General features: G+C 40.1%; 1 protein-coding gene across 2 annotated transcripts in view; it reads right to left on the bottom strand.

Annotated features, from left to right (window-relative positions):
• The window catches only part of Col28a1 (collagen type XXVIII alpha 1 chain), a 185,542-nt gene that overhangs the window by 59,836 nt on the left and 113,108 nt on the right, over positions 1–12,598 (bottom strand). For both annotated transcript variants that reach the window (XM_040728558.1, XM_040728559.1), the window contains 4 exons: positions 12,138–12,206; positions 11,562–11,630; positions 9,316–9,384; positions 8,912–8,980 (listed from right to left, as the gene is read on the bottom strand). In XM_040728558.1, coding sequence (XP_040584492.1) covers positions 8,912–8,980; positions 9,316–9,384; positions 11,562–11,630; positions 12,138–12,206 — 276 coding nt within the window. The remainder of the gene's footprint in view (positions 1–8,911; positions 8,981–9,315; positions 9,385–11,561; positions 11,631–12,137; positions 12,207–12,598) is intronic.

Here is a 12,598-nt window from a genome sequence, read left to right as displayed (position 1 = left end):
CTCCCAGCTCCAGGGCTCAATCTCACACAAAGAGCTTGAAGCAGAGAGCACGAGCAGTCTGAGTCAGACACATTTCTATGGTCTCACCTTTCTTGAGACCCTCTGAAACACCCATAAAGGGGGTGTCTGCACTGTGTGAGGGCCTCCAGCTACACCTCGCTGATCTGCTCTCTGCTGCTTAAAAGGGATGGGGCTTTATCTGTTAGGGTTCTAATACCAACCAACAAAAGAGAACACCAGCAAATGCAGCTATACAGGTTTTACTTAGAATCACTAAATATGTTGTCAAACAGATGTGATTGATGGCTTCCTTTCCTGGGTTGCTGATGTCCTCTGTCATCCCAGAATATGGTAGACAATTTAGTCATGATGTAGCTGGACACCTCGTGCCTTCTCTGTGGAACACACTGCCTGACTTGTGAATGACATGACTTAGAAAAACTGGAGTGGCTACAGTTTGAATAGGTATAGGTCTGTCAGCTTATAAAAACAGGAAGAGAAATACGTGAGTCACCACTCTGAGAACGCAGGATAGCGTTAGCAAAAGCCTCAAATACAAACAACATACGCCTGAAGGAAGTACAAGGACACACTGAGGGACGGACAAGCTGGTTTCAAGAGACTTGAGAGGTTCCTCAATCGAATGCAATGTGTGGGCATCACTCAGACCCAACTCATTTGAACAAAACAATCATAAAAAATTCATGAGGCAAACTGGAAAATTTGGACACTAGATATTTGTTATAGTAAAAAATTGTTGGTGTGTTTAGATTTTATAGTAGTTCTGCAGCTATGTTTTGAAAAAGAAATTCTTTTATTTGAGAGATAAATATCAAATCTTTATTTGGATGGTGTCTGGGGATTATTTCAGAAACAGGCAGTGGGGAGAGAAATAGGGAATACAGATGAAAGGAGACAGACTGCATACTGATAACAGAACTATAATCAGTATGTGAAAGTCGTGTCATGTGACTTTTTAAATGTTTACAATAAATGGTTTTGATAACATTGTTTTAAATTCATGAACAATATCCAATAAAAATCCCACCATTACCATGAGCCAGTATTGTTGTAGTGTTGTAGGAAAAGATTACATAATTTAAATAATTTTTTTAAAAACAGCCAAAGGGGACTGGTGCATTGGCAGATAATGAGCATCACAGATAGAATTTGCACGTTTCAAGCATTGTTGGTATGTACCAAATGTCATATAATTTTTTTTAAAAAAGGGTTGTAAATGAAGGCATGGTTTTTTTTTTTAATTTCATTCTTTAAAGAAAGAATGCCACTACTTAACTCATGGTATTTTCCTCTGGTTTTGGTTAATGTATCTTCTCAACTAGAACAGATAATATTAAAACATGTACAAGTGCACACACGTGTGTGCAATATACTTTCTATAGACAGCAATATCAGGAATCCAATGAGCTATAAATAGAGAGAAATAGCATCTTATCATGATGACAGAGAAAACACATCATAAATGTGTTATGTCTCTTGTCCCTTGGGCCAAGAGTCCCTGTTAAACCTTGACAGCTGGGGCATGGAAGACATGGATTGTATGACTCTCAGGTCGCACTCAACGCTACTGCTTCTGCCACAGCACAAGACTGGTGCCTACGTCATTAACTGGCCATGTAACGTTGGAGGGTGTTAGAGCCTGCAGAGGGAGCCCTTGTACTAGGAGACAATGAACAAAAAAGTAAATTCTGGAGTTTCTATTTGTAACCACATCGCCAACCTTGTAATCCCATAGCCCAAACCCTACAATTATCTGCCTTGATTCCATCAAGGAAAGGGCTGTTTAGAAGGCCTCCTGCTTCTCCTTGTACACAAAAGGGACTCTAGATGGGAGGCACCTCTTTCATTTTCCCTGGAAATGGCCATGTTCAAGACTGACTACACATTTATTCCTGAGAATGAATGACCTACACACCTGTTCCCATGAATGAATGATCTAACAAGGGTTTTAGTCCCAGAGCAGTTAATTTTGACCCCTTTAAAAATGGACGTGTTCTCATGATGGTGATAGTAAGCATGAACTGAGACTTTTATTTTTTTTTCACAGAAGAAAAAGAATCCGCAGCTACTCCCACGTGCCCCGTTTTCTCACATCAGTAAATTTTTTCTGTAGCTTACAATAAAAATATTATTATGAATAGCAATGAACATTTGTGAAGTTTATTATGCAGAAAGTCATTTCAGTCAGTATCTTAGTAATCTTATGAACATCAACTTATTTCATTTGATAAATAAGGAAACGGGGCCGGGCATTGGTGGCACACGCCTTTAATCCCAGCACTCGGGAGGCAGAGGCAGTCGGATCTCTGTGAGTTCGAGGCCAGCCTGGTCTACAAAGTGAGTTCCAGGACAGCCTCCAAAGCTACAGAGAAACCCTGTCTCGAAAAACCAAAAAATAAATAAATAAATAAGGAAACGGAGGCTTCAGAGGACACATGACTTGTCCTAACCTATATAGCTTGGTGAAATTCAAAGCCAGGTATGACTCCCAGATTCTATCTCCCACTTTTTATCTACTAAAACCAGATATAAAGGGGTAACCATCTCTAGAGTCCTTCTTCCTGCTGCTATTTAATGCAGAGCCTTGTGACTGTGAAAGTCTTTCTCCTACATCAGGTCAGTCATATTTTCAAGCAGAAAAAAACCATCCTGAGTTATAAAGATTCTTCCTGGGTTGTAAATGGCCCACACTGTGTGCATGAATGCCCAGCTGGCTAAGACCTCCCTTCCTATCGTCCCTTCCTTCATTGCCATTCCTTGATTCTCTGGTTTTTACCCCAAACTTTGCAGTGGCCTAGACAAGTCCTCTGTGTCTCTTTTCATCCAGCCTACTATGTACTTGATTTAGCAGAGTGATGTATGCTATGATGGTTGCTAATTAGGATGCTTTCATGTTAAATGCCTTATGTGCATCACTTCATGCCTCTATCAGAGTGACCCTGTGAAATAGATGTCATACAAATCACAGATGAGGGGTGGGGAGGGGTGAAATGATCTGCTGAGGTCACGGGGCTGACAAATGGCAAAGATTGTGAGACAGCAGTGAAGGAAAAAATGGTGCATTGTTGTGCTTCCTATAACTTTATAAAACTTAAATAAGATATTTTAGATGATACTTAACCTGCTAGACTAACTTTACACACACATATACCTTAATAAGGCTTTACTGATCTTCTCTTCCTTTGTTTATGCCAATGAAGCTCCTGCCATTCTTTAACAGACTATATAAGCATCAGTCTTAAGAATTATCCAAAGAATGTCACTCTGAAGATTCCATTAAATGATGAAGCCAGGGAAAGGATGAATTTTAAAATAAGGGAGAAGTCAAAGCAATTATTAGCATCTGTTTAATGCTTCTCTCTTTCTGAATTCTAAATAAGCTGTAACTACAGTGTCTTCAGCTTCCACAATGATGTCAGCAGATGTCATGGGTTAGTAACTCATGTATCATACTCACATGTTGTCAGAGTGTCAGTGGAAACTTTAGAGGCTTTGTTCAGACACCTAGATAGGAGTTGTGTGATGATTGATTGACTAATGTTTGTCATAAATCTCTGTCACTTATCACTGATGGCCATTATGCAACCAGGGAAATGTGACAATTACCATCATGATGACTATGAGAATGCAGAAACAATTAAGAAAGCTCGAGAAAGCACAGCTTCTCAGATTTCTATCACATTTCTTTTCTTAAGTCTTCCCAGCTTTAAATTTCAGCCCCCCTACCATTAATATCCACCCTCAAACTCTTGTATCTCTTAGTTTTTGCTAACTGTAATGCTTACTGGTAATTTCTTCCTTTTCTCAGAATCAGCTCATTGAAACTGAGCAAATGATTTCCTGATGCCAAGAATCTCACTGGAAAGGGCAAGTCTTTCATAGTCAGTAGAGTTCAAAATTATGCAAGTAAGGTACCCATATTGCCCATAATAAGGGAAGAAAAGGCTCTCTGCTATACATATTCACTGCACCTCTTTCCCAGAGGAAGTTCCTACAGTCTTCATTACTAGAAGCACAAATGTATAGATGTCGATGTGGTAGTGAATGTTCAGGGTTTAGTGTTTGCCTTCGGGATCTGCAGCAATATGTAGGCTCCAGGGAAGAAGAAAGCAGCCCCAGAAAACAGCAGGCAGAGAGGAAAGCAGTATTTAACGTACTGGGCAGCCTGGAGTCAGCTCAGCTTTCAAGGATTCAAGGAATTGCCTTGAAAAGTTGCCCCATCAAATTTCCCAGGTCCTGAATTTGACATTTTCAGAAACCTTCAGGTCAGACTCCCTACCCTTCAAACTTCACGTTTCTGGCTTTAATTATTACTGCTTTGAGCTTATGACCCATTCCCTAACATTTTCAAATATAATTGTATTAATTTCTTGAAAATTTCATAACCACGTATTTTGATCATATGCGTTATCCATTCAACTCCACTACCCTGCCTCCCCCGGATTCGGGGACTACTAGGGAGAAGTGGGTCTCTAGTCTACTTTGGAATCATGAATTTTTAATATCATTATCTCGAATTCTGCATCCTTGGCTGGCCCTTCTTGTCTGGCCTGTTCAAAATGGAGTTCCTTGTCCAGTCCACAGCTGCTGATGGAAGCCCCAGATTCCTAATGCATCTCTTTGTGAATTGGCCCTCTATTCTGCCAAGATTCGGTGGTAGCATGCACATATGTGAGCCACTGCAGAGAACAGAGAAGCAATTCAGACTCTGGGAACATTTTTAGAATAATGATACTCAGTGGAATTTCACATAGACTTGCATTTTAATTTACTATTATAGGCCACTTTTGTCAAATAAAGGATGTATTTACAATACTCAATATTTAAGACTTGGGAGAAATGTTTAACTCTTTTGGGGTTGTGTTTGTGCTTCTCTTTACAGTTTATACAATCTAGGTTTTGATCATAGAAAAGGTAGAATAGAAATAAGAGCAATCCAGTTACATGCAAAACTGTACAAGGTAATCAGAGAACGGACAGCGTGGGACACTGAGTACCAGGGGCTGGAAAGCCATTCTTTCTTTTCAGACTTACTCCTCCATTCAGTCAGCCATTCGTCAGATTATAGTTTCCCTCCCAAACAAAAACATGCAAGCTATAATATGTTTACAATGCAAAGAGGCAAGCTGCTCAGCCTCTGATCATTAATATCCTTCTCTGTAAAGAGGGGAAATGTTCAAAATGCAATGCTTTAGAAATATTTGGTTATAAATACTAATTATAACCATTATCATAATCCAGAGAATGATTAGCAATCTAGTAATCCTCTGTCCATGTGTGTTATTTCAACTACTTGATAGCTAAGCAAGCCCTTGGAGTGTCTCCAAATCCAGGCTAGCTTTGAAGGATTGGTGTATAGGAAATCATTTCACAGGTTTGGGTGAGATGTTGGTTTATCCTGGCACTTACAGAACAAAGAGGACCAGGCAAGATGAATTTGTCCTTGAGGAGCTCAGACAGCCACCCCAGTATTCTATTTCAGCAAGGCCAGAGACAAACTCTAAGATTGGGCCTTACCTGAGGGTCAGCTCTCTCTCAGCTACAGGCCCCTTTAGGGCTTTTTAGCTAAAGACCTGAGAGCAATTACTTAGCTGCAGTCCTTAAAAGAAAGACGAAAGTGGCTCAAAACTGTCTTCAAATGACAAGGACTCCCGTTATTCTCAAGGCACCAGTGGAGGGACACAGGCAGGGATGGGCAGGGGCTCTGAGAATGACTTCCATCAGTGTGCTTGTAGACACCAGGACAAAACTTCACTCAGCAAGAGACCAAATGCGCTGGTTCTTTCCCAGCGTGTTGCCCGGTGGACTTTAAAACCTACATCTACTATGGTCCTAGAAAATTTTTATAAGAATTTTGAATTAGCTCAGAAATTCTTGCCAAAATTTGATGGTCTATAAACATTTTCCACTAGGGGAAAGCAGAGTTCCACAAGGTGCTAGATGCCAGGCATTGCTTTTTATATGTTTTAAAACATAGACACTTTGATTCTAATGTTTGTGTCATATGCTAAACATATGTGACCTTCACTAAATATCGCATAAACCATCATAAATTAATCATCAAGCTTAATAGTTTCCTCATTTCAAAACACATTTGTTTTGCAAGTTCATGCCTTAAGGCCAAGGTTTTAACTCTGCACAAAGTTTAAATGAAAAACATGTCTGGATATAAATGTGAACACACACACCTCTAGATACTTACAGTTTCTCTGGTATTTTAATTCAAAGTAACAGAAAAATTTGTCACATATTTGGGTACTAGGCTTTTGTTGTCTTTCATTGACAATTTTTGATGACTTGATCTCTATTGGAAGGATGAAGTTAACTCAAAGTCAACTTTTTCAAAATATCTCCTTTGCTTTCCTCATTTATGTCTGTGTATGTGTTTGTATAAATGTGTGCTTTCATCGTCTTCTTCAGAAGGGAAGGCCAGATGGAGACTTAGGGCCTCTATGCAAAAGGAGAGATGAATTTGGATGTTATTTAAAAGCTAGCGTTTGCTTCCAGACTTTTCTTTATTTTCAAATCGATGGTTGAAAAGTTCCTTTGATTCTAAGATAAGTTCTTGCTCCTAATATCTCCTTCTGAGCTGGAGTTCTTGTGGCTAATAATTCTGCACAGAAGAAACAGAAGGCAATGCAGAGGAGGGAAAGGCAACTCGGAGGGAGGCAGATGAGCAGAAACAGGGAGATTCTGGCCATGTCCTCCCCCACCCTCTACTGCTGAAAGTGAGTTGGAGGCCAAGATGAGTTTCACTCACAGAATGCCTTCTGGAAACACATTTGCTACTTCTAAAATCAAAAAGGTAGGATAAAATTTTGCAAGTAAGAACACTTTTCTCGGTATTTTTGCCAAAAAATAATGAAAAAATGTGAAAGCATGAGATTTTTACAGGAATGTGATATACAAAATCACTCAGAAAATACCTTAGTCTACATATTAAATCATCTGAGAGAGAGGAATATTCACAAGAATTAAACTTTAAATGTTTTTATCAGTATAGTTATTAATACTAAATATAAAGCAGTAACATAATAATTTAATATAATAATTTATAAATATTCATAACCAGCTACTCTTTGAAAATATAAATGGCCATATGCTTCCATTGCAACACAAATACAGCCAAGTATCTATTTAACATATTTTATTTCATATCTTATTTTAAACAGAAATAAGCTCCTGCTTCCTGTTGGGAAATATTTAGTATAATAACAAAAGGCTTTACCAATGTTTCACTTGGAGCAGGAAGTAATGATACTTATGTACAGATCCTTCTACTTTATTAAAATTTAATGTTTTGATAGATGCTACATGTTAATGAAAAATGCCTGAACATCTGAATACAGTTTGTTGACAACGTTAAGGCTTCTTCAAAGATCTGAGTCAAACCCACCTATACTTTGATCAGAGCATCTCAAGTTCTACATATATCATATTATGTGACACTGAAGTGACACCTCTCACTGGCATTCTCACAATTACCCCAAGAATTACAACTGGGGCAGATGTGGAAATCCCTCTTACAGATGGTCGCTATGGCCATGTATCTAATCTTTTTTTCTCCTTGGATCAGGCAGGAGAAAAGAGCACCTTGTAAAGTAGGGGAGTGGTCCATAAGCATTCTCACTGCTAACTACTGTAGCAGAAACAACAACAAAAAGGGTTAACAGCATTGAACAAATATCATCTTTGTGCAATGACCTAGAAGCATGAAAAATAGAAGTGAGTAGCTGAATAGTTAAAAACGGACTTCTCTCTATAAAAATCCTGATGATTCATTCAATAGATTTTAGAGCTGGGTGATAACACTTAATTCTGGAATCCAGAGCTTAGAAGAGACTGCAATGAACCTGCCTCCAAGAAACCTTACATGTCACGGAACCTACAGAGCACCATTGATAATGAACAAGCCTAACGATCCCAGAGAATGATCCAGTCTACACATGAAACATGTGTAAAAGGGCGGTGGTGATGTTTTGTAAGAGAACTCTGGGGGGCAACTTTGGCTGAGTCCTTAACACACAGATCCATGGCCCTGAAAGCATGAAAGAGTTTCAGGGAGAGGATCCCAGTGTGACTGGCTGTCAGGGCAATGGAAAACAGATGTGTCAGGTCATGAGGGCCTCAAAGGCTGGGGAGGTTGCTGAGTTTCATTCCAAGGCCAGAGAAGCCACCAGAGTACTTCTAAGAAGGAATGGAATGTTCTCTTATTTGGAAGGGGGAAGCTCAGTGAAGAGGCATCTTGGTACCCAGGCATGGTGGTGGTCCAGGCATGGTGGTGGTCTTCTTGAAGGAAGCTGCAGAAGAGAATGTTGCAGACTGCTGGTGCGTTCTGAACATGAAACTGTTAGAATGAAGCAAAGGGCAGGACTCTGAAGACCGTGGGCAAGAAAGGACCAAAGGATGATTAAGTTCTTGGGCTGTGCAGCACTGCCTTTTACTGCATCAGGGTAAGAATTAAGGACACTGGTTTGAAAGTAATTGAAAGGTCATTTGTATAAGAAATTAGATACATGAGAAAAAGCTTAAGAAAGAAAGGCTAGAGACTTGGACACCATCATCATAAAGACAGGGCATAAAACTATGGGACAGGATGAGACAAGCTAGGGGAAGAGCAGGATGAAGGGAGAGAAGAGGCTCTGACCTGAACCCAGACCTTGGTACAGAAGAGGAAGAAGCAAGGACGTGTGAGGGTCGCTACCAAAGAGTCAGTGCAAGAACCAAGAAGCCAATCAATATTTCATGGGCCTGTTGCCTAGGAAATCAGTAATTATTTTCTACATCACGATTCTTCTAGTGTTTCAGATAAAAATTAATCACATTTCCCAAGGTTTCCTGTAAGTACTTTCTTAGAAACTAGTATTGTTACCTGCTTTAAAAATCTTACCTTTGCTCCAGTGTCTCCCACACCACGTAAGCCCATTGGTCCAGGGGGTCCTGGCATTCCTCTAGGTCCCTAGGGTAACATAGCATCCTTGTAGTATGCAATGCTCAGAAAAGTGGAGGGAAGAGGGGGGAAGGGAGGGAGGGAGGGAGACAGGAAGGGAGGGAGGAAAGGCTTTATCATTGCTACAACTGATTGTATAGTTTATAGGGAACGATAAGAGTTCAAACGTTCCCAAAACAAAGAAATGATAAATCTTTAAGAAAACAGAAAATGCTAATTAATCCCAATTTGATCATTACATTGTATTCATGTATCAAATTATCATACTATAGCCCAACTATGCATATTTAATATGCACAAATTTAAAACAATTTATATGAAAAAGAAGACACATCCACACTTACAGACACACCAGGATAGCCATCGCCTTTGAGTCCTGGAGCACCCACTGGTCCCCGAGGACCCTGGACACCCTGCAAAAATCCCAAGACTGAGTCATGGTACAAAAACATGAACCATCTAGCGGAGCTTATGCTAAACACTTTTCAATAAAACAAAGATGGATTTGAAGCCGGGTGTTGGTGGCGCACGCCTTTAATCCCAGCACTCGGGAGGCAGAGGCAGGCGGATCTCTGAGTTCGAGACCAGCCTGGTCTACCAAGCGAGTTCCAGGACAGGCTCCAAAACAATACAGAGAAACCCTGCCTCAAAAAGAAAAAAAAAACAAACAAAACCAAAGATGGATTTGAGAAGGCAAAGGAAACTTTAGGAGAATATCCTGACACATTCAGCAGTTCCTTATCTCCTCAGTAGTCCTATTCATTTGATGTCACTGGATGTGTGGTGTCAAAGTAAAGACTATATGAACTATTATGTAGGTCATGGGAACTGGAAAACAGCTGTTGTTAGTATTTTAACTAAAAAATGTACAAATGCCTAGTGTACCACAAATCAGGGAGAAACCTTCACAGGAGAAAATTAAGGAAGCACTGTATGGGGGGGGGTTAAAAAGGAATATGTAACTGATTTGACTGCAGACTGTCAAATATAAAGGGCCTACCACATTGAGTTATGTCTACTGTGCTCCTCTGGAAATTACAGAGCACTGAATCACCCAAATGGAGATTCAAGCAGGTTAAGTTGCAGACTGACACCTCCTGACTAATTGCTGCGAACCCCGGGCACCGTGACTTTAACTAGCAGCCATCTATCTCCTGTACAGAGGTCAGGGAGAGATGACTCTTGTCCTATTAAATGTATAATTCCCTTACAAAGAAAAATCTAAGAAATTTCTAAGTAGAGTAAAATGGGAGCGTAGGAAGGAAAAGAACTTGAAGAATCAGTTAGAAGATGTACTAATTTCACAGACTTACTAAATACATATCTAAAATGGTGTTTTTGCAACGCACCACAGTGTTTTGTTACTATGATGGCTAACAGAATTTGTCTACACACATCGCTTGCTTTAAAAAAGAGCTATTTGGGCTTTAGATCATTTACCTATTATTTTTATATTAGGTGGAAACTCTAGTAACAGGCCAACTTTTGTTTTCCAAGAATGGAAAAGCAAATGGCACCTTCAAATGTTTCCTTTATATGCAAGCAAACTCTGAGATCAAACTATGATTATCCCAACCCAAAATGCTGCCCTCGATCCAGCTCTCCATCGGTACTAACTCTGCCAAGGAATAAATGACAGACTAGGGAAGGATAAAAGCAACAGGCCGTTTCAGCACTGAGAAAGTTAAATTTAGTTTGAGAGTCACAAATGTGACAGCTGTCTTACCTTGTCAATCCTAAGAGTCTGATTTCATGTGGTTGGCTTCAAAAATGATCACCATTGGAGACTATTTGACCATTTACAAAAACACTATGTGCTGCCAGCACAAACTCAAGATGATTTCTTAAAGTCATAGTGTGATGGGGAGGCAGATGAAGGGACATCCCTAATTGGAAACTGGTCACTACCAGAATCAGCTTGCTAAGCTGTTCCAGCTACATTTAATGTAACTCTGGCCATTCCTGTATGAGACTTTTTCCCACATATGATGTCATCTCTGCCCTCACTATGGTGCAAGGAGACAGCCAACAAAACAAGCAAATAAGTAACAGTAACTGATCCCTGCTTATGCTTAAAAGAAAAAGAATTCAATTTTACCCTTGGCCTTTATTTCTGTTCTAAGCCAATGATGTATTTCCAGCAGCTGTAAGCTATTAGGCCCTGGTACTCACCACAGAGGAGAGAGGGCAGAACACGCATTGCAAGCGTTTTCTCCCTCCAGGTCTTCAGAAGCTGTGGTAACTTTGTTACTTCTAACCTAACTGTAAGTGCAATGGGTCCGGATTCCCAATCTGACAAGATTTGGAATCACCTGGGAGAGGCTCTTTGAGGGAGCTTCCGGAGAGCTTGCTGAAGGAAGAATGGGATGGCACCATCCCATACACTAGGGTCTGGACTTGATTAAAAAAGGGGGGAAGAAAAAGGCTCAATGACCACCAGCACTCTCCTTTCTCTGCTTCCTGACTGGACAAGATGAGGGCAAATTCCTGCCACCATGATTTTCCAACCGTGATGGACTCTGCCTCCTACACCATGAACCAATCCAAAGTCTACCTTCGCACGCACAAAGGAAGCATAAATAAACCATACCTTTGGTCCTCGAATGGAAAGCCCAGGTTCTCCTTTAAGGCCAGGCACCCCAGGTCCTCCTCGATCACCCTGTCCATTTCAAATGACATTGGCAAGGCTCTAGGTTACACAAGGAACTACAGAAGTGCACAGTGAAAATAGACTGCCTGTGTATAAAGAGTTTGATCTATCCAACTCATCCTAAGACAGATTCAAGAAACTCAAATGAAGAGTTAATAAGCCTGTCAGTAAAGATTTCTGTAGGAGTCTGGGAAAATCCATGTGATAATTAGACTCAAATATGTAGATATAAGAATGCCTAAAACTGAGTGTGTATTTTCATCTAGACTTTCCCATTGTAGATTTTAGTAGATTCTCCTGTGAATGAAATGACACTCATATGTGTGGTCAGGCCTAAGGGTTGGGAGAGGGAGCACAGGGAATATGCAAGCTTGGTGTCAGGGGTGTGAAATCTGGCTGAATATCACTTGAGGATCTTCCCAAACTAAACTTCTAGCTTATTAGAATCATCATCACCCACATAAAAACATATATGCATTTTCCACTCCAATTTTAAAGAGTCCCAAGAATGTATACCTTTGGCCCAGCTGGTCCAGGAATTGATGGTCCAGGCATTCCAAAAGGGCCCATAATGCCTGGCTCTCCCTGAGAAAACCAGAATAGCTGTTACATTTCAAGCAGAGAAGCCATATGCAGTAATTATAACAAGAAAACAAGTGTCTGCAAACTTCATTCAAACCCCTGTCTCTGTAAGTGTGAACATGGAAATGATTGGAGCATCCTTTGTAGACCACTGCTGAAGTTATTACCCTGTAAGTTCTCAGTGCCTTTAAATAAATGTGTCCAATTAATTCCTGAATAGTAGGAATTTTTGATCTCTTGTGCAGCTTTTTACTGGCCAATAAATATGGAACAATCCATGGTGCCTGTGTTTTATATTGTATGCCAAGAAACTCAGAGAAAAATCTTGTTTTCAATTATAGAAATAGTCTTCAGCACAAGTTTCACAGTACTCAGCTAATTTATAAGCCTTTTTC

The sequence above is a fragment of the Mesocricetus auratus genome, unplaced genomic scaffold (genome assembly GCF_017639785.1).
Source record: "Mesocricetus auratus isolate SY011 unplaced genomic scaffold, BCM_Maur_2.0 Super-Scaffold_100019, whole genome shotgun sequence".
NCBI lineage: Eukaryota > Metazoa > Chordata > Mammalia > Rodentia > Cricetidae > Mesocricetus > Mesocricetus auratus.
Note: the sequence above shows the minus strand (reverse complement) of the source record. Positions and strands in the feature narration are given on the sequence as shown.